At 38.9% G+C, this 23,200-nt stretch overlaps 1 protein-coding gene across 1 annotated transcript; it reads left to right on the top strand.

The window, feature by feature from the left end:
• Positions 1-17,172: 17,172 nt before the first annotated feature.
• On the top strand, positions 17,173-21,204 carry TSLP (thymic stromal lymphopoietin). The gene is made up of 6 exons (XM_057540359.1): positions 17,173-17,396; positions 18,077-18,299; positions 18,874-18,922; positions 19,329-19,465; positions 20,240-20,284; positions 20,911-21,204. The coding sequence occupies exons 1-6, from the start codon at positions 17,173-17,175 to the stop codon at positions 21,202-21,204; spliced, it is 972 nt and encodes a 323-aa protein (XP_057396342.1).
• The last annotated feature ends 1,996 nt before the right edge of the window (positions 21,205-23,200 follow it).

A 23,200-nucleotide genomic window follows, 5' to 3' on the forward strand; every position in this document is an offset into this window, starting at 1 on the left:
TAGTGGTTAGCATTTTAACTGGTTAATAAACAGAAGAGAAAAATTAAAAGTTTGTTTACCAACATACTCAATGTTGGAGAGAATATGGAGGAAAAGGTACAATTATTCTTTGTTTAAGTTGTAAACAGCTATGAAGGGCACCTTGACCATGTCTATCACAATTTTGAATGCATACACTCAAAAGACATAGCAATTCCACTTCTGGAAATTGATCCTACAGATACATTAACTCAAGTAAAAGTAGCTCACCCTTGCATACTGCTTACCTTGTGTCAGAAGACACAGAGCGTGGTCACTTCCCCACTAACTAAAATTGGCAGAGTTGGGATTTGAACCCAAGCAGGTCATCTCATGAGTCTCTACCCTTAACTGTTATCTTTCTCATGCACTCAGACATGTCAAAGCAAAGTGTGAAAACAACTTAAATGTCCATCAATGTAGGATTGGTTAAGGAAATCATAATAACATCCAAACATCCAACAGACCACTACAAAGCTACTAAATAATGAGGCAGTTTTATAGGGATTGATGTGGAACAATCTCCAGGATATACTGTTTAGCAAAAAGATTAGAGTGCAAAACAATATAGTAGGCTATCATTGTGTAAAACATTTTGAAATGAATATCTTTGGGGAAAAAATCACAAGGAAAGGGTAATATTGATAGTCCCTTAAGAGAAGAACCAAATTTGGTGGGAAACTCTCTGAATACCATTTTGTACCACTGGAATTTTTAAATAGGTGCTAATAATTCCCATTTGAAACCATAATAATTACTTTCATTAATGTGCAAAAATTTACAAAGCTGATTAAAATTAGGACAAGTATATATGCATTGGGTTAATATTTTCTAACCTATAAACTTGTTTTGCCTAAACCAGATAGAAGCAGAGTTGCTTAACTGCTATTCATTACCTTCTCTTTCCCCTATTACCTATGAAGTAGCAATTCACAGTTTTATTAAACTAGGGGGTAGGTGGGGGATTTGACTACATCAGCACATTACACAGGTCTGACCTATTGACCCAGCATATTTCTCATCCCCTTGGCCATTTTCATTATCCTTGGTACCTGCTCAGACCAAAATCCTAGCTGGGTCCTCTCAAAACTCTTGATTCTAGCTCCTGGGATTTCCCGAGGCCTGATTCATGTTCTACCTAATTCAATAACTTCTTCTTGTGAGTTCTCTATCAGTCTGGATGAAGGCTTTCCCTAGAGTTAATAGGATGTGAATCAGAGCTGGGTAAATCTCCTTGGATTAGAGTAAGCTCTTTATTTACACACTTTTCAGCATGTTATTTTTTAAACCCCACAAAAATAGGAAGATGAAACTTTTGCCAGCACTTTCAGGAATGGAGCTCAGTTTTCATAAGGTGGGGACAGAGCAAATAGAAGGTCAACATGAGTGACAGAAGAATTAAGAAGCCCAATAGGGTTGGCCAATTGGATAAGACCTTATGACCTCATTTCTCTCTGTCCTCAAGGATCAAAACATCTGAACTTTCTGAACATGTTGCAAAATTCCTCGTCAGCCCCACCTATCTGAATGCATAAGAATCATCTATATTGGATAGGGTACATTTCACCCCCATTTTTTCCATTTAATGAATGTTATATTGTCCTTCCTCACCAGGTGAGAGCTTCCAGTGGTTTATGCTTTCAGACAGCCTTTTAGAATGTCCTAGCCACACTTATCAAACTTTTATGTACACTTATGGAGATTTTGTTAAAGTGAGGTTTCTGATTCAGAGGTCCTGGGTGTGGCCTGAGATTCTGCATTTCTATCCAGTAGTTCAATGCTGCTGATCCACAGGCTGTACTTTGAGTAGGAAGGCCCTAGAGTGATCTTAACGTTAAGAAGAAACCAGAGCAAGCAGTCCCATTCTGAGTATGTGCAAACACGTGTGTGGACATAAGGAAGAGAAGAGTAGTATACATAGGCATATAGTGAAAAGTTGTACAGAACAGCATATGCAGAAGCAGGATAGCATTTTGGTTAAAATCATGAGGTCTGGATTCCGACAAACTTTATTTAAAGATACCAGTGTCATCACTCACAATCTATGTAACCTTGGAAAAGAAGCATAACCATTCTAAGTGTCTGCTCTTTCAGTAGTTAAGAGTAACAATAATAGGTTGAACCTTATGATATTGTCATTTTTGTAAGTCAGAAATGATCAAAGGTGGGCAATTTTGTATGGTTCAATCTAATAGCACCACCTCTGGAACAGTTGTGAATATTAAAATGGACAGCATATGTGATGATCATAACACCGTTCCAGGCACAAAGAACACTATAAATTCTAGTATATACTACTTTATTCTGAATCATATTTGTGTGCATGTGTGCACTTTAAAGGATGAAGATGGGAAGCAAGTGGATATTTCTGTCCCTTGTCCTTTATCAAATGGAGGCTTCTTGGGTTTTTTTTCTTTCCTATTTTTTTTTATACCAATATAATATTGTATTTAAAAATCACTGACTCTGGGGCCAGACTGCTTGAGTTCCAATCCACCTGGTACTAGCTGTGTAACTTTTGGAAAATGACTTTATATCTCCCTATGCCCCAGTTTCTCATCTATAAAGTGGGGAAATAATAGTATCTACTTGATAGGATTGTCATGATATTAAGTGAGCTCATGTTTATAAAGTGATTAAAGCACTGTCTGGCACATAATAAATGTTATATAAGTAGACAGGCAAATAGATAGACAGATACTCTACCTCTGACTATCTGACTACTCTTTCCAAAATTACCTGTTGATAATTGGTTAATTCTAATAAAACAATTATTACTAATCAATAAAACAATTGGCTAGTAACCAATATAAACAAACCAGTAAAAGTTTGATGTTTTTCCCTTTTCTCTAGTCCATTTGAACACTTGTGTAGAAAAAAAACTATAGAAACACAGAATCTGAAATCTAGAAGATATCTTATATACAATCTATTAAATTTATGTAAAGAAATTTGAAACATAGGAAAATGAGATATCTTCAAAAATGCCCCTAAGTATCTCAGGGATGGGAGATGCCCATGAAATCACCCTAAAGCTTCTCATCTCTCCTTAGTTATCACTGTCAACTTCCTTTCCCAGCAAATCTTTGCCTAGTGCTATCAAGTGACAGAATTTACTGGTTTTTCAATTTTACTTTTTTCTCTACTTTTACTAATCATCCTCTGTGGAAACAGCAGAATAACCAGTTACAGCCTTTGAAATAAATCTCCTTCAGTTGTATTTCAGTTGACCACACAATTTATACTGATGGACTCAAAAGTGGTCCTGAGATTGTGTAAGACGGCTCCAGGACCTCAGAACTGATGCAGTTTAAAGAACATACTTATATATTGGTGTCTGCAACTGCTCCAAAGAAAGTCTGGACTGGATCCAATGTTGAAATTACAAGAGACAGACTCAGTCATTCAGTACAAGCACAGTTTAAGATATTGGCCAGAACTGTTACCTCTTCTTAAATATTTTGTGATGGGCAATGTGGCTCAGAGAAAAGTAATAGAAAGCAAAATTGATAGGAAGCAAGAGTTGAAGCTGAGGAGGAAAGTTATATTGGCTTCCTAGGATGTCTTGAGTTGACTGAGTTGTAGATGGTAGCCATGAGACTTGAAAGAAACAGTTAAAGTTGAAGTTGACAATTCTCCAAATAGAATACATCTTACCAAATTATATCAACACATATGGCAGTCTTACTTGGTACAGGATTTATTCTATGCTTGTACTCTGTTTTGGTAGAATGCTACTATGTTAATTAGGATAGACCAAATGCTGAACCAGAGATCAGTCACTTAAAGAGTGAAGAATTTATTTTCTTCTCATGTAACAGAGCATAATATCCCCAGCTACTAGGAGAGCTAGGAAATGCAGCCTCTAGCTGGATAATCACTTTCCAGTCCCTATTTCATTAACATCAAGAAGAGAAGAACAAGTTTTAGAGGACAGCTGGAAGTCTCCATTGTATTCACAAATAGGATTTAATGAAATGATATCTAATTGAATCATAGCGAGAACTTAAAAATCATCTGAAAGATAAGTATCTTTTTTTTTAATTGAAGTATAGTTGATTTACAATGTTGTGTCAATCTCTGCTGTACAGCAAAGTGACTCAGTTTTACACATATATACATTCTATTTTTAAATATTCTTTTCCATTAGATAAGTGTTTTTTAAAATCAATATCTTCCAAGTTTTTTGTGAACTAGTTTATGTCAGATTCCATTATAATGACCTTGCATCCAGTAAAACTAATTCCTCCAATCCTACTATTCCACCACTATCAGAAGTGTTTTTTTCATGAATAATTCCAGTCCACACTGTTCTTCATTTTTTCCTGTACGATCATATTAACTCATACTAGTATCTCCAGTGCTTCATTATATATTGATGTCCTGTGCACATTTCTAAAAGACTGCAAACTTCTTAAAGATACCTTAATATTAGTAGTACTCAGTAAAATGAAAAACTTAGAAGGTACTTAATAAAAATCATTGATTTGAAGCAAATGCATCTGAGCCAGAATCTGTTCATTAATGAATAAAATGGAATAGTTGCTAACATTCCAATAGACACCAGCTTAATAATTCATTGATAATACTGTACAATTCTGTACTACTAAATAGGAGAGAAAATAAAATGAAGATTAGCACCAAGCTGGACCACAGAGCAAAAGCTGGCCTAGGAAAGCAGCAAAAGCAAAAAGAGAAATGGTAGCAAAAGCAAAGAACAGAAGAAAGTAGATGTGGAATTTAAACAGTAAAAAGCAAATGGCAAAGGAAAATGGTTCAACCCAATGTGAATTTTGTAAAATACATATCTAATGTTGGCCAAGTCAATCTTAAAGTTAAAAAAATTGTATGAAGACAATGCACATTTCAAGAAAGGAATAGCAGATTTTGGAAAGATAGTCATTTTTAACAGCAACTTGCCATTGCTACTCCCTTTCCACCCACCGCTGACTTTTTTGGCAGCAGATGGCCATTGGAATCCTATGGGAGGAGGCAGAGACAGGGAAAGGATGACTGTAACGAAGTGACCATAGACGGAGGGAGATAAGGCAGATGAGGCAAAAGGGACTAGAGCAGTCCAAAGTCAGAGTGACAACCAAATCAACAGATCATCTTCAAACACAAGGCTGTCCTATTATTCTCTACACAACATTGAAGCAGTGAAAACAAACAACATCAGCCAACATTTGAACTGAAGTGAAATGAAATAAAGCAAAGCAAGAGAAGAACAGAAACATGGGAACAGAACAAACAACAATGGTTTAACAGTCAATGTTGGAATGAAAAACAAACTGAATTGAGAGAAGAAATTTTATAATCAAATAGAACAAGATAATAAAGCAGCAGTAAGATCAAATTTCTGATTCCAAATATTGAAACCGTGCACCTCAGATTGGGACTTGAAACCACATCCCATGACTCAAACCCAGCCAAAACTCAGATTGGGACTTGAACCAACATGGCCAGGACTCAAACAAGGCCAAAACCCACAGTCTTCCAACTGAGATCACACACCCGGTTCTAGGACTTAATGAAGCTCAGGTTCTTGATGTCTCATCCCGGAAAGAATTCAGTGAGAGACAAAGTGATAGGTAAGAAGTGGATTTATTTAGAGAGAAACACGCTCCACAGACAGAGTGTGGGCCATCTCAGAAGAAGCGCAAGGTACCAGGGTATGGGGTTGTCAGTTTTTATAGGGGTGGGTAATTTCATAGGCTAATGAGTGGGAGGAGTATTCCAGCTATTTCAGGAAGGGGTGGGGATTTCTAGGAATTGGGTCACCCGACCACTTTTTGATCCTTATGGTTGGCCTTGGAATGTCATGGCACGTGTGGGTGTGTCAGTTAACTTACTGATGTGTTACAGTGAGCGTATACTGAGGCTCAAGGTCTAGTGGAAGTCTACTTGTCATCTTGGACCCATTTGGTTCTAATCAGTTTATGTCATGTCCTCAGACCATGTCATTCTTTCAAAGGTTGTGCCCTGCCCCCTTCCCTCCTGTTTCATTAAATAGAACAAGATAATAAAGCAGCAATAAGATCAAATTTCTGATTCCAACTATGGCAAGGTAACCAAGGAAAGTTGCAATGACCAAGGCAACATAAAACCAAGCTAATCCTTTTGGAAAATTAATATTAAAATGGATGATTTAAGAAAAAATTATTCAGATATCTTTAAACAAAAAATATTCCTACTTCCACCAGTAAGGCTGCCTGGAGATGCAGAAAAATACCTGAATTCTAGTTTTATTTCTGCCATTGGCAACTTGTGCCAACAGTAAGTAATTTAACCTTCTATATATACATATAAAATATTGAATTTGTTATAAAAAATACAAAAGAAAAAATTACGTTTACTCAAGGTAAAATGAGAAGTTGCACTAAGATTCAATGAATCTTCAAAGTGAAAAAGTGATTTACTTTTATCTCTTTTGCACATCTTTAACAAGAAGCTGAATTGGAAAGCTATAATCCTGTTATAATCAAATACAGACTATCTCTGACAAATCTTGTTTCCAAGTTTTGAACAGTGTGCTTTACTTTAACTACATTCTATTAACATTATTCACTACCTCCATTTACTTTTACAGTGGAATTTAAAACTTACCATGTGCCAGGAACTGTGCTAGACCCAAGCAGCACTTATTCTCTCAGCCATCCTGCACAGTCATCATTACTGTGATTATTCCCATTTTTCACAAAGTTAATATTATTCCCATTTTACAAATGAGAACGTGAGCAAAGAAAATTTAAGTAAGTTTACCAAAATTACACAGGTAGCAACTGGCAAAGCTGGAATTAGAATGCAAGGTTGAGTAACTCTGAGCATGTTTTCTTTATATGGCACTATGTGGGTCCCTCTGGAGCCTTCAGCTGAGAACTGATTGGCAAATGCATGGAAGGATAATACCAGATGCCAGGAAAGGAATCACCCAAAGGAGCAGTGGGAATAATCCCTAGGGTTCACACAGGGCCAGGAATAATATGTGAACAAAATGGAAAACTTCATAATTCATAGGTCATCAAATAGAGTACTCAGAAAGTTGCAGTCATTGTCTCAGGGAAAAATTAGCCCTAGACAGCTCTGATTCTGCTTAACAATGCTTAAATTCAGGGCTCAAAAGAATAAAGCTTTCCTATTAACTATGTCACAGATCACAGCACAAAATATTAATTTTAAAAATCCAACTTTTAACAAGGTAAAATCCACAATATCACTGATCCAATCAAAATTACTAGGAGTACAAGAAAGAAGAAAATGCCACCAATAATGAGTAGAAAAAAAATCAATCAATAGAAACAGATCCAGAAATAACAGAGATAATGGAATTATTAGAAAGGACATTAGTTAATAGAACTGTATTTGATATGTTTAATAAGATAGAGGAAAATTGAGTTTGCTAAATAGAAGCATAGGATATAAAAACAATTCCAAATCGAATTTCTAGAAACAAAAAATATGCAACAGCTAAAATTAAAAATACATTTAATGGCATTAACAAGCATATTAGACTCGGCAGGAGAAAGAAGGATTAACTTGAGGATATGCCAATAGAAACAATCCAAAATGAAACACATAGAAAATGTTTAAAAAAATGCATAAGAAATCACTGAACTTCAGGACAACTTCAAGTGGCTCAACAGATATGTAATTGGTGCTCCCAAAGAAGGAGGAACAAACAAAAATATTTGAAGAAATAATGGCCATTTTCCAAATTTGATGAAAACTACAAACTCACAGATTCAAGTTCAACAAAACCCAAGCACAAGAACCATGATGAAAACTACATAAAGGCACATATCATAACCAAGTAACCTAGAAGCAGTGTTAAAGATTTTATTCTTTGCGATGCTATTATAAATGGGATTGTTTTCTTAATTTCTCTTCCTGATAGTTCACTGTTAATGTATAGAAGTGCAACTGATTTTCATATATCAATTTTCTATCTTGCAACTTTACTGAATTTATTTATTCTAACAGTTTTCTGGTGGAGTCTTTACTGTTTTCTATATATAATATCATGTCATCTGCAAATAGAGACAATTTTACTTCTTCCTTTCTAATTTGGATGCCTTTTATTTCTTTTTTTTATGAAGTCTTTTTTTTTATTGAAGTATAGTTGATTTACAATGCTGTGCCAATCTCTGCTGTACAGCAAAGTGACTCCGTTTTACCCATATATACATTCCTTTTTAAATTTTCTTTTCCATTATGGTTTATCCCAGGAGATTGGATATATTGATAATTTCCTGTGCTATACTGTAGGACCTTGTCGTTTATCCATTCTGAATGTAATAGTTTGCATCTACCAATAGGTATTCAGATTAAAAGGCAAGTGATTGTCAGATTATATAAAAAGAACAAGAGCTACAAGAAACCAACTTTAAAGGTAAGACGTAAATAGGTTAAAAATAAAAATGTGGATAAAGATATACCATGCTTTCATTAATCAAAAGCTGGGATGGCTCTATTAACATTAGACAAAGTAGATTTCAGAGCAAAAAATATTATCAGGAGTAAATTTTAATATAAAACTGTAATAATATAAAACTATGGTTTTATATTGGCACATATGTATCTAGGTATATGACAAGGTATCTTTTACAATCAATGGAAGAAAATGAATTATTCAGAAGTTAATATTCAGATAACCATCTGTTTTAAAAAAAAAAAAAGGTAGATATCTGTCTTACACCTATCCCAGAGTAAATTCCAGAGAGATCAATGATTTAAAAGTAAAAATTGAAACCATGATAGTACTAGTGTGAACAAAAATTGTTTCCTTGTTTTCAGCCCAGAATGGGTAAGGATTTTCCAGCTATGACACAAAAGAAGACATGAGAAAAAATACTGATTAATTCAATTCGATTTTTAAAAATAAACCTGCACAGCAGAAACCACTATAGGCAGAGTCAAAGACAAATCACAAACCTAAAGATAATATCTGCAATTTACATGACAAACAAAGGGATAATTTCCCTTAATTTATAAAGCGCTCTCTCAAATTAATAAGAAAATTACCAACAACAATTTAGAAAATCAGACAAAGCATTTAAGCACACAGCTCACATAAAAAAGGAAATATAAATGACCCTTAAACCTACATAAACTAGAGATTTTTACAATAAACTTTAAAGCAACCACAAAGAAAAATAGTTTTTCACCCATCAACTTGGCAAAGTAAGTAATTTTCATAACATCCTATGTTGACAGGGAACCCACATTCTCATATGTTACTGATGTGAGACTATATTATTGGTAACTCTGTAGATAGATAGTAGATGATGCAGATAGATAAATAGATAATATCTACCCAAATTACAAATGAATATACCTTTTGACAGCAATTTTACTTGTAGGAATTTATATTACAGATAATTCACACACGGGCAAAATGTGCTAACTGATGAATGCACAAAGTTATTCACTGAAGCATTATTTCATATAGCAGATTGGAAATAATTTCATAAAAACAGGAAACTTTAAATAACTCTTGATGTTTTCATACAAATAGAGTACTGTGAAACAACAAAAATTCTAGAAATACTCTTTATGAAATAATAGGAAACAGTGTCTAAGGCATATTATTATTTGAAGAAAAGAGGGCTCATAATAGTATATTACACTGTTACCATTTCTGTGAAAACAGAAATAAACAGATACATATAACATTTTGCTGGTATGTATAAACATATGTACATATATACATATGTATATAATATCTCTAGAAGAATATATAAAGAATAGTATTCATATAAAGTTTTTAGAAACTAAATTGTTTTTGAACATATATATTTGTTTAAAAAATTACAAAGCTATGCATGGGAATGATAAATGCCAAATTCAGAGTAATAATTACTTCGGGAAAGGAATAGTAATTACAGGAATTATGGAATGATACACAGAGGCTTCAAATGTATCTGTAATTATTTGGCAGGTTTTCATTTTGATATAATTTGAAATTTAGGAAACAGTACAAGACTAGAACAAAGAACTCTCATATATCCTTTCCCTCACTTTATCTATTTTTTCATCTCTATCCTCTCTTATTCTCTTATTCTTTTTTCTCTCTTTCCCTACACACACACACACACTTTTTTCTGAGTTATTTGAGAGTAGGTTGCACACATAGTGCTCCTTTAGCCTTAAATAATAACCACGGTATAATGATCAAAATGAGAAAATTTAACATTGATATAATATGATTAGCTAATCCATAGTGTGCTGCATCTGTAATGTTGTATTTCTTTTTTTAAAAATCTGAAGCAAATATGGCAAAATGTTAAAACTGTTAGAGATGATTAGCAGGGATATGGATGTTTTGTTATTCTCTACAATTTCTGTATCTTTAAAATAGTTCCCATTTCCTAAAATACAGAACATAAAGATGATTTGAGTATTATGTCTAATGATTTCATCTAGTACTTTTTTTTATCAGTCATCAATAAATGTGTATTTTTTATCTACCATGGAGACTGAAAAGAAGTAGAAGTTCCTGGCCTCGAGGATCTAGACCCTAGTTTCCAACTAAGGAATGCTTCTTTTCTACAACTTGTCAGATAGATATACATGTTATAGGCTGAATGTTTGTGTCCCCTACCCACAACCCCGGACAAAAAAAATCAGATGTTGAAGCCCTAATCCCCAATGTGATGGTCTTTGGAGAAGGGGCCTTTGGCAGGTAATTAGGTCATATGTGTGGATCCCTCATAATGGGATTAGTGTTCTTATAAGAAGAGACACCAGAGAGATGATCTCTCTCTCTCTTTGCCATATGAGGATGCAGCTGTCTGCAAGCCAGGAGGAGAGCTCTTACCAGAAAACAATCTGCCAGCACCTTGATCATGAACTCCCCAGCATTCAGAACTGTGAGAAATAAGTGCCTCTTGTTTAAGCCACCCAGTTCATGCTATTCTGTTATTGAAGCCTAAGCAGAGGAAAACAGATACTTAGCCTCACTCTGCAATTGAAAAATAATGACTCATGAAGATTGTCACTCCAAGCCCTTTGCCAAAAGAGATAAATGGCCATGACTGTTCATTACATAAGTGCTCAGGATCCCTGTTTCTCAGGTGCAGGTGAGGCTGCACACTCCCACTGAGACACCTAGTGGTGTGCAATCTATCTGAAGAAGAGACTTGTGTGCTCATTGTTTTTGCACTTTAACTCATAAAATGCACAACTGGGCCTCTCCCCAAATATTCAAGGGCTTTTGTATGAATTAACTCCTCTTTAAATCGTCCCAGTGAGGCATAAAGAGAAAAGAGAATGTGGAAGCAAATTGCCCTGAGTCAAAGGATCATATGCCCTCATCTCCTGATTCCTAAACTAAGTGACTACTCATTGACCCACTATATTGTTTTAAGTATTATATCTCATGTTTCTTTTAAAAATCATTTATTTAGGGACTTCCCTGGTGGTGCAGTGGTTAAGAATCCACCTGCCAATGCAGGGGACATGGGTTCGATCCCTGGTCCAGGAAGATCCCACATGCCGCGGAGCAACTAAGCCTGTGCACCACAACTACTGAGCCTGTGCTCTAGAGCCCACGAGACACAACTACTGAGCCTACATGCTGCAACTACTGAAGCCCGCACACCTAGAGCCCGTGCTCCGCAACAAGAGAAGCCACCGCAATGAGAAGCCCACACACTGCAAAGAACAGTAGCCCCCACTCGCCACAACTAGAGAAAGCCCACACGCAGCAACAAAGACCCAACAAAACCAAAAATAAATAAATAAAATTTAAAAACAAACAAAAATAAATAAATAAAATCATTTGTTTATAAAACAAAATACCATAGGGCATTATCTGAATCTTTGGATTTACTTCAGTGCAACTAATAGTTGCTTAATAAATATTAAATAGAATTGAGTTACATGAAGATATAATGAGTCAATGTGCTAGGCCCTAAGTTGAATGCAGATTTAAGCATGATACTATGAATTCAAATGCATAGGTCTGAAATTATCAACATTATTCAAAAACTACTGTCCTCTAGAAGAAATCTCTTGAAAAAAAGTCACCAATAAAAAAAAAAAACTCTGACTCACTTTATAAAAATATGAATATAAAGGGGAAATAATTCGGTATCAGAAAAGTTTGGGGGTTTCGAGGAAAAGCAAGTATTCTTCATTGAATTAAATTACAATGAAGGTGTACACTGGCACATTCTTCTAATAGGAATAACAATCACAATACAATTCTATAAATCTCTTCTTTCAAACAGGTGAGAGCAGTCTGTATTCTCTGAGGTATGGAGTTATCCAGGTTATTTCCTGGTTTTGTAAAATAACAAAGAATGAAGTACTTCTTGTATATCTTGTTTATAGACTCCATCTCTTGTTTTCAAATGCATTTTTGGAACAACTGCTTTCTAAAAGAGATTGGAACTTTTAAAACTGTTAGAGGTACGTGAGAAAGGACTTAGGAACTTGGGAGTATGATCAGTATTCCTAGGTACTTATTGTGAATTAAAAGTTCACAGTACAAATTTTGAGGAACAAGGGTAAGAAGTCAGAACAAAAGGGGGGCAATTCCCTTGATTAAAAGACTATAAGTCATGGAGAAATTACTGGTTTGGGGCCACAGGATCCTCACACACGGCTGATGATCTTCTTTTTGATAAAAGGATGGTAAACACCATAGAAAGTGAACAACCAAACCTATTAAAAGGCTAAGTGGAATAATTCTCTAAACCAGAAGTCTGCAAACTTCTGTAAAAGGCCAGATACCAAATATTAAGCTTTGCAGGCCAGATGGTTTCTATCTCAACTATTCAACTCTGTCTTTGTAGAGCAGAAGCAGGCAGAGACAATGCTGTAAACAAATGGGCGTTGCTGTGCTCCAATAAACTTTCCTTGCGAAAATAAGCAGGTGGATAGGATTCAGCCTACAGGCTGTAGTTTGCTGACCACCTGCTCTAAACTGCCAGCATTTTTTCTAGGTGATAGTCCCACCTGAGGACAGGCCCCAGGTCAAATTCTTAGACTCCATATTTATTTGCTGTCCGTTAATCACCCTCAACTCTCCAGTCTCCTTCTCCTTTTCTTTGTCTTCCCTCCTCCGCCCTCACCATGAGTCTGGAATTCCAGAATTCTTGGGCAGCCCCTTCTCAGAAACCCCAACTGGCTCTATGGAAAAAAAGTAGGCCTTAATGAGGCACAATCATAAAATGGTTGTTAGGAGCTTATTATGTTTAAGAGAGAAAATATTTAGGGTGATTGCTTAACCCAGATATCATTACTGGGTGTAGTGAGATTCACTATAGGGGAGACCTTTGGACGGCCTCCAACATACCAGATAAGAAATAAGCTAATGGCTACCACTTGACTCATACCACTTGACTCACATAATGGTCACTTTTCTTAAAACCCTTTTATACATAAACAGTAAGGGCTCAACTATAAAGCAAATTACACAATAGAATCAGTAGATGGGTCGCTTTCTTACAAATCCTGGCTGGTGATATTACTAGAAAGACATGTCATTTAAAAAAAAAGGAAAATTGCAGAATTTCTTATAACTCATCTTTTACAGTTAAGACCAGGAAAACTTTTTCTTTAAAATTTAGAATTTAATTACATATCAAGAGCCATGATTTCCTGGGCAAGAGTTGTAAAACTAGTATGATGCCACAGGGTAGACACAAAAGGTGAGGAAAGGAATGTTAGATGATGGCTTCAGGTGATGACATACTGGTGATGACTGTAGGTAACTGTTTCTGTCAGGGGGCACATTTAAACTGGGTAATTGTAGGAGAGTTTAACAAAGGAACTATAGGGAAATTGATAATCATACAATTTATTGTTTAAATTGTGCCACTTTTGAGGGTATGAGGAAGATTTATTAATTAATTATGCCAAGACAATGGGTATAAACTGGGTCTAGCCCAGCCAAATCGTAACATTTCAAATAGAGCAGTACCTCCAGGTTAACAAGAATAAGAGCTATTATCACCCCTAGATCTAAAGAGACAGAGAGAGGGCATGGTTACCAGAACCTGAAAGGTAGAAAGATGAAAAAGTCAACCAACACAATCTGAGGCCCTCAGGAGAGAAAAGCATCCCATCTATGAGGAGCTAACAGGGAGAAAGTGAGTGAATTAAAATCCCACCTTCACTGTCCTCGTACCCTCTGATCTCTTGTCAATATCTCCCATTGACTGAACCCAGCCAGAAGTCAAGGGAGCCTGTTGATACAGTCCTATGGGTCAGCTTCCCTGATGTACAAAGCAGGATAGGAAAGGGTGAAGAATATATCTGGAGGGGAAAATAGAAGATATCCAGCCTAGTAAATATCCTTGCAAAGGTATCCAACACTGGAACTATCCTTCAGCTCTGACCTCTTCGACAGCATTTTTGAAGCATTCTAAGAAAGCTCAACTTCTACCTTCTTCTTGAATAATCTTCTCCTTGTTCATTTCCTATTAGATTGTAGAAAACAGTAAAGTAAGCAAGATCTTTTAACTCCAATTGGATGAGGTTTACACTGTTTCTCTCCAGAGGAATGAGCACAAACACTAGGTTTTCATGCATATATTTAGACTTCTTCACTCCCTAATATAAAAATATCTGGCAACATTTCTCGGCCATAGGCTGATTATGCAGGTATAACCAGCCTGGGAATAAAACAAGATAAAAGGGATTTTTTTTGCATTTGTCACAGGAAACTCCCTCACGTCACTTTCTGGTCTACAAATATCCCCAAAGGATCTTAGAGGAAGTATGGAGTTTGGTGATATCAATCAATGATTCAGACCGACAGCAAGGCTGCTTGAGTACAAGTATATAATGCAAAATTAATGGACAAAATGGATATATGCTGCAGTTATCACAAATCATACATTGACATTACATACTTCACATTACAAAAATACTGTACTATGCTGATGAACAATGAAGGTAGAGTATCAAGAAAGAAAGAATGTTCACCACTGCAAAGTGTGGCCCTTCCTTTCTGCATGAGTATATGAAAACCAAGAGGAGGAGTAATTATATGACCAGCATCCTGGAGAATCTAGAGTAATTCACTTTACTTCCAGGACCAAAAGAATACCCATCTGCTGGGGAAAGTTCATTGTCACACATCTTAAAATATTACCAAGTTTGGTGTTATCCACTTTTCTTACTCCATAGAGGGAGATCTCTCTCATTTCATCAATAACCTATCTGATAATGCTTCCATTTTTTAAAGTCCAATGACACTATGATTTAATAAGGTAAAAAAAAAATAGCACCTTTTTTTCCTAACAACTTGGATCTACTTCAAACACAAACTGAATTTCCCATGAGGACTAGCTACTTTAAATACTCTGGATAGTTAAAAGAAGAGGAGGAAAGAAGTAAATTTAAAAGATGGGAGGGAAAAAATAAGGGAATGAAAAAGAAAGGGAACTATTAATAAAATAAGAAATAAAAATATTAAGGAAATAAATAAATGACACCTTTTTAGTGACGGTAGGAGAAAAAAGAGCTGGGTTCTGGGTCATTTTCTGGCCCATCTCATGGGTGAGAGTATTACCTAAGTTCTCCGAGTAATCACAGAGTACTACAAATCATATCACTTTCCTACCACATGGAAGATACCACTCTTAACCTAGGATTTCCCAAACTATACATGAAGCTACTGTTCACATCTTTAGCATTTGACCAAATGGAAAGAGAGAAAAAGCTCTTCAGCCCGCTAGGAATTTTCAGAGATGCCCTTACCTGAATGGTTGCCCCAGGCAAGGCCCAAGTGGATTCTAGGAGTACAGTAGCAAAAAGTTATAAAGAGAAATCTTTATAGAGAGCTTCTTTCAATAGGAAATGATTTGCTTCCTGACAATGATCTTAGAAGAAGATTAATATATACTTCAACTTATTGAGAATGTGAGTATATATTATGTAGCACATAAGCTGAGCCCTTCAGTGCTAACTATGATGATAACAGGCATAAGAAAAATTGGCTTCCCCTAATGAATTTGTAGAGTCCGTCATATTCTCTCCTTTGCAATGGTTGTTTGGAAGATCAGCATTCACTTTTGAACTTGTCTTAATTCTTCATTTCTTAATAATATTCTTCTATGGCCTTCCCTGTACATGATCCTCACCTTCCTTATTTCTTGGTACCTTTCCTCTGTCTTATCTTGACTGTTTTTTTTTACCTTCTAGTACCAATGCATTTACAGCAAGCCACTTCAAATGTTTTTGGAAAAATTAAATTTATATGGAACAAATCAATTATTATAAAACATTCCCTGCTTCTAAGGAATGCACAATCTAGTAAAAATATAAGGTTGAAAAACATTATTGATATATTATATAATGAATGGAGGTCATAAGAGGGAAGCCCAAAATAAATATGGCTTAAAGGAAAGTGAGGTCACATCCAGGTAAGAGACCACTTTTGGAGGAGCTGTCCAGTGAAATGAGCATTGAATAATAGGAGAATGCCTACACCTGAGGATGTGAGGCTGGGAAGAAGAAAGCTAAGGACATATTTAGAGCATATTACCTTCAGCTGCTATTTGGCAGAAGCCTAGGAGAATAAAGGAGACAAGGCTGGAAAGACAGCTTGGAGCCAGGTGCGGAAGGATGATTGTAAATGTCAAGGCAACCGGGGTTTACCAAGGGTTTTTGAGCAGAAAAGTGGTATGATTGAAGTGATCTAAGAGGCCACATATAATCGATAAGGAAATTGGGGTCCCCAAGCACAAGTGTTTAGCAGTGTTTAACAGGGAAAGAGACATCTTCCAGGATGTCTGAGGAGGGGGAGGAGCACTGTCTGCCCTATCTCAACAAAACCCGCCATAGACACAGTTTTAAAGGAAGGGAGGCAGCTCGGTTACACGGTAGAACATCGGTCCCCAACTATATTGGCACCAGGGACTGGTTTCGTGGAACAACAATTTTTCCACAGATTGGGCGGGGGGTGGTTTCAGGACGATTCAAGCGCATTACATTTATTGTGCACTTTTTTTCTATTAATACATTGTAATATATAATGCAATAATTATACAACTCACCATAATGCTGACACGAGGCAGAGCTCAGGCCATAATGTGAGGGGGGGCGGGCAGCTGTAAATACAGATGAAGTTTCGCTCCCCCGCCCACCACTCACCTCCTGCTGAGCAGCGGATTCCTAACAGGCCATGGACCGCTACCAGCCATGGCCGGGGGCGTTGGGGACCCCTGCCCTAGAAGAATGCAAGTAGAACCTGGGCAAAAGCTGCTTTCCTCTGCCCCTGCCCTCTCAGAATATCCCAACCCAGTGAAGAAATCTGTGTCTCAAGATTCTGTCCGCCTACCCAATCTCCAGCTGCCGATCAGAAACACCTCTCATGTCATAGCAGATGAATCAGGCTTTGACATCATCCCACAAGACCCTGAAAAGTTGGTGATGCGGGAAGAGAGAGGCGGAGGAATTCTCTTCAAAGGATGCTGCCACGACATTAAATCCTAGACTTGGAGGGTTCCAGAAAAGCCCGTCTTTGAAGTCAGCGGTGAATCAGCGGCTGTCCTACACTCCTATTAGCGCCACAACCTTTACCCCCAGGCATTAACGAGCGAATTGGGTCCAGCTGTACTGGTACAGCTGTGGAGCGCCTTCTATAAAAAAAAAAAAGTTCCCTTCTGGCTTGCGTCCTCACCCCACCCACCACCTCGAGTCCGAGTCCGTACTTTTCCTGCTTCGCTCCACCCTCTGATGTTCCCAGGCTCGGCGTGGCCTGTGACATTTGCTAGTACTCACGTGGGGCGCCCTGTCTCGGCGGCTCCGGAGATGACTCCTAGGAACTTCCCAAGGACCTGGACTCTGCAGGCTCTGACGCGCAAAGGGGTTGGGGGATGGAAGGGGGTAAAGAGGGGAGTTGGGTGTCAGGAGAGCCCGGGGCAGCGCGGGCCAATCTCGGCCGGGGAGGGGTTCATCCCCCAGCAGCCCCGTCGGTTTGGGTCTTCCTTCCCTTCATGTCCCTGTTGGCTCTGTCAGAGCCCAGAAGGCGGCTAGGCATCCTCTAGGGCGCTCTCCCTAACTCACTTCGCTGCGTTTAAACTCCCTTTTCTGGATTCACAAGAGTTTGCGAGGGCAAATCCAAGCCCGCCATCTCGTTGCTTCTCCCGTCCCTAAAACAGGTGCCGGAGCTCAGGCCCCAGCTGACCGAAATTGTCGAGGCTACGCGGGGTGGGGCTAAGGCTAAGCGTCGGGACGCCGGGCGCACGAATTGTGCGAGCCTCCGGGCGAGCTGCGCGCTGGACAGCACCTGGCCCCGCGTGCTCCGCTGCCCACTGCGCCGTGCGGTCGGCCGGGATCCTGGAGTCTAGAGTTCCAGTTCCTAAACGCAGCCCTGAAGAGCGGGGCTGTGAAGGTGACAGGACCGTGGACTTTGTGGGTTTAAAAGTTCTTGACACCTACAGAACTTGCTAGAGAGACTGCAGCCCCTAAGGTGCCCCCAGTCACCCAAGAGTAGCACTTTCACGAAGTTGATAAGTGCTTTGGAAAGTAAGTTTTTTGAGGGTGAGGCCCATCAGATCTTTTCCCATTCATTTCAACTTCTCATCGTCCCTGCCCCTATGGTTCTGGTCACTAATGCATATTTAATGCCCTTACCTGGAAGCGCGGTCCAAGCCTGAAGCTGCACCCACCCTCCAAAGTATCCCATTAAGTGAGTACATGCGTTTTCTCAGTAGCCACAGAGAAGGAAAAGCACTAGTTGGAGGTGGCCAAAGGAAATGCTCAGAGTGTATACAGCATGCAGGAGCAGCGGTACCTAGTTTTTACAGTGGTTACTGTTTGGGGTGTTTTTCCCAAGAAAGGGGTTTGGTCTTAGAACCAGCCCTGTAGGAGAAAGATGTGGTTATCTCTTTCTTAAAGCACATTCGGGCACATATCAAAGGTTTAGGGCAAAGACAAAAGGAGGAAGGTGAGGGAAATTCCTGATGATTTTACTAATGTTAAAATTCCATAGATTTGGCTAGGCTATTTTTTTCTTTCATGTCATCAATTTAGAATTCTATAAAGGAAGAGAATGACAACAAGCAAAATCATTGGCCTAGGAGAAAAGAGCCCGTAGGCGTTTAGGTGTTATATATGTGGAGCCAGAAAGCTCTAGAGCATCAGGGAGGCTCCAACCTAAGGCAACAGCATGGGTGAATATGGGCTTCGTGTGCACTGGGCATGAGAGGCAACAAGTGGTGCCTGGGCACCTACCCCTAAGGCAGGCCCTGCAGCTCTAGAAGTAATTCAGTGTTGGTGGAAAGAGTTTAGTGTGAAACTGGGGTGGGATTGGGTTTCCAAGTACGTTGCCTGATACCTTATTATTTGTTCAGTTTTTTTCAGGAAGATCTTCATCTTGCAACTGGTAGAGCTCGTGCTAACCTACAATTTTACTGACTGTGACTTTAAGAAGATTAAAGATATTTACCAGGACGTCATTCATCCAGAACTGAATATATATATAAATGGGGTAAGTGAAGAAACTTTTTTGAAATGTATTTTTATTGTAAGAGTAGGCACACACACACTACAATTTAACTTTCAAGGAAAGAAAAATAATTTGGAAAATAATCATGGCCCAGCATTTTGTCAAAAAAAAATTTACAAGTGATACTGAAATATATTGGCTTCAAAACTGACTACCTAGAAATTGGCACACTAATTAATGAGCAGATGCTGATGACGAGCAGGTATTGATAGGTGTCCAACGAGGTTGTCTACTCTCTGTTAAATCCTCCTCACTAGTGGGGAAAAAAAAAAAGACAGTGATTAAGGGCTTGAGAAAGAAAGAGAGAGGAGGGAATTCTTGTGAGCTAAGCCCTACCCAGTGAGGATAGCCTGGGAGAATGTGCGCTTCAGGTCTTTCTAGTTTTCTAGATGCTTTAGGATGCCATTGTGGGATAAAGGTACTTCAGATTTTTTTAATATACATTAGTAATCATTTTCCTGATTATTCTAGTTTCTGGATACAGCATGTATGTGTGAAATGCATGAAGATCTCCCTCTAGGACAGGATCATTCGGTATCCAGTTTCAAACACTAGCAGGCACTATCTGAAGACCCTATATGTTTCACTAACTTGTCAAACACAGAAACAGATTCAAAGGAAACAAGTGGCTAAATGGAAACTGCTTTCAGAGCATCTTTAAAACCTGGGAGCAATGGAAGGGGGTGGGGCGATGATTACTCCCGTGAATTTAAGTCTTGACCCTTTTTGTCGTATGCTATTTTTTCTTTCTTCCAGACGAAGAGTATCTGGTTTAACAAGTTCGTCTACTGTGAAGACGCGGTGAGTAGTGGTTAGTGCTTCTGGCTTTCTCCACAGAGACGCCAGGCATCCCGGGGAGGAGGTATCCTGCGGTGGGTGGAACCCCAGGTGGTGGCTGGGCTCCCAGGTGACGCTGACCCAGTAGGGACGTCTGGGCTGCCGGAAACCTCTGCGCAGGTGCCCAGCTCGGGACGCCACTTCTGTTCCAATTAAGGGTGAGGAAGTCTGTCGGATCTGAGCGGGATTCCGGGAGAGGCTCCTCCTCCCCCTCGCCCTCGGGAGGAAAGGCAAATTGGGAACGGGGACCAGGGAACGACGTCAGGGGCACCCCTTGAGGGGTGCGAGCCTCCGCTCTCAGCGCTGCCCCTCGGACCTCGAGACGTGGGCGGCGCGAGCGCGGCGCGAGTCCTTTCTCCTTAAGCGCCCTCTGCAATCTAACACCCCTCCTTCCTTCGCCTTCCTTAGGTTCTTTCTCCTCTGCTCACCCGAGACCTCTTTCCTCCTGCTCGAATCGCCTTTGTAGTGTCTCCCGCTCCTCCCCCCTCCCCACCCCCGACGCTGCCCCTTTCACTCACGTCTTATCAACTCTTTTTTTTTTCTCCCTGGCGTTTTCTTCCTTTCTCGTAAATTTTGCCGCCTGCGAGCAGCCGGATTGCCTCATTAAAATCGAGCACTTTACCTTCAAACCCATCTACGGCTGTGTCTCACTCGCCAAGGAAACCTTCGCCCAGCAAACTAATGCTACGCTCTCCCTCGAGTGCTCAGGCTACTCCGGAATTCAGGTAAACCGATGCATCCGAAGGTCGCATTTTAATATCTTGGAGCTGACCTTGAATTCAAGTAGGGCTTCCGTGCAGAGTTGTGATTTTTATTCAGGTTCTGTCTTTCGAAGGGCAAGTGAGCGGGTAAAACCTGTAGATTGTCGGTTAGTCCCACATTGACAACAGGTGGGATTGAAACCCACCTGTTTCTAGGGTTCTGATTCTTTTGGCAGAATTGTGTTCTAAACCTTAGGCCAGTATTTCAAAGTATGATCACTGAGCTTCCTACATCAGAATGTCCTGGCTTCTCGAGGACATGGGAGAGTGGTTGTCCAAAAGCCAGTTCCCGGGGACCCAGGCTAGACCTTCAAAATCACAGTCCCCGTGTATGGGCTCTTTATGAAATTCTTATCCATTCCAAAGTGTGAGCAGCATTGTTTGGGCTTATCATTTAATAATTGTATACGTCTTTCTTTAAATGTTAAATTATACCTTAAATCTCCACCCCATGTTTGTGTAATTGCTTGTATGGGTGCCATTGCTCTCTCTTTACATAATGGATCTTTTGCATACGCAGTTACATGCATTTGAATGAATGTGTAACTTTAAATATGGAAACAGTGCAGAGCTAGGGGCAGGAAGTCTGGGCACAGTCTTGCCTGATTTTGAATTCTAGCCCCATAACTTCTGTGAAAATTTGGATAAATTACTTAGCCTCTGTGTGCTCAGTTTCATCTGCAAAATGAGGATCATATTAGCAAGTCCCATATAGACTGTTTATGAGGATTAAGTGAGTCAGTGTATGTAAAAGCACTTGGAACGGTGCCTGGTATGTAACAAGTTCTCAATAAATATTTATTTCAGCAGGCAGGTAAAGCAGGGAATTTATCTTTCTGATGACAATTTTTAAAAAGACAAAAAGAGACAGTGCAGATTTGTATGATAGCGGCCTATTAACCGGTGGACTTTATCAGTCTGCACACTGAGTGTCTGGGTGACCAAGGCTGTCAGTTTTTAGGGATTGAAGATTGAAGCCATAGGGTTCTAGACTTAGCTTGAGTTGGATCTTCAATACCAGGCAGCCATGTGAAAAACCTGTTTGGCTCTATATCTTCTCTTAAGGAGACTCTGGCAAATCTACAGATGGCTAAAGTGATGTTCATCCATATAAGAAGAGCATAGAGGACAGGCTAGATAAGTTTGGATAACATGTGAAAAAGGGAACGTCTGGAGTGATTTATTTCAGCCCTCTCCCAAGCCCAAAGGGAGAGAGCCTAAAACCAATAATATTTAATTATGATTTAGCAGATTGTAGATGGTAAGCCTTTTGCTTTGTAAGTTGGTGAACTTTATTGGTCTGAATACTGTGTGTCTAGGAGGCCCAGTCAGTCACTACTCGAGAGTAATTCAGGTGAAGGAATATATCAGATGACTGCAATCTTTGACAGTTAGACTCCTCTTCAGAATAAGCCTTCAGGTGTCTGTAGCACATCTAGGAGGTTGGGAGGGACAGAAGGTGGGAGCACTTTGGGTACAAATAATAGGTCTACTGAATTGTATCTATAAAGAGGCATGAGATAACTCCTTTTCTTGAGGAATTTATGATCTTGTCAGGGAGATCATGAAATCATCAGCTATTTATCAATTTAATCATTCAGTAAATAGTCAGTGTTTCTCATCTATAAGGAATTGTGCTCAGTGCTATGGGGAATACCCATGATAAAACAGTATGTAATTGAGAGCCAAGTTAAGTGAAAAACACTCTGAAGCACTAGAAGAATTTCCAAAAGAAATGTCTGAGCAACTAGCAGAGGCCTTGTGAAGGAGGTGGTGCTTGGCCTTGAAGTACGTGGGTAGAGAGACGGGAGTGCATTCTTCTGGAGAAAGCACATAGGAGCAGTGTGTAGGTGTCTTGGGGGACAGATTGAGAGATAGATTTGCATAAAGAAGACAAAATAACCAGCCACTCAAAGATAGTGACAATTAATTTTGACTATTGCTTCTCTTATTCCACAGATAAATAATACCCAGACAATGAAGAAAAGAAGGAAAAGAGAAGTCAAAACAGATAAATGCCTAGAACAAGTCTCATACTTGATAGAACTGTGGAGACGTTTCAGTCGCATTTCATAGAAACAAAGTAAACCTTCGGTAAAGTCACATTTCACAGCAACGA

Source organism: Balaenoptera acutorostrata, chromosome 2 (genome assembly GCF_949987535.1).
Source record: "Balaenoptera acutorostrata chromosome 2, mBalAcu1.1, whole genome shotgun sequence".
NCBI lineage: Eukaryota > Metazoa > Chordata > Mammalia > Artiodactyla > Balaenopteridae > Balaenoptera > Balaenoptera acutorostrata.

Bases quoted from the DNA above. Each gene is read 5' to 3' on its own strand.
- TSLP (XM_057540359.1), top strand. From the start codon at position 17,173: ATGGCCGGGGGCGTTGGGGACCCCTGCCCTAGAAGAATGCAAGTAGAA. The intron at 17,397-18,076 runs GTTGGTGATGCG...TGGATTCACAAG, and splicing joins ATCCCACAAGACCCTGAAAA to AGTTTGCGAGGGCAAATCCA. The intron at 20,285-20,910 runs GTGAGTAGTGGT...GCCTGCGAGCAG, and splicing joins TCGTCTACTGTGAAGACGCG to CCGGATTGCCTCATTAAAAT.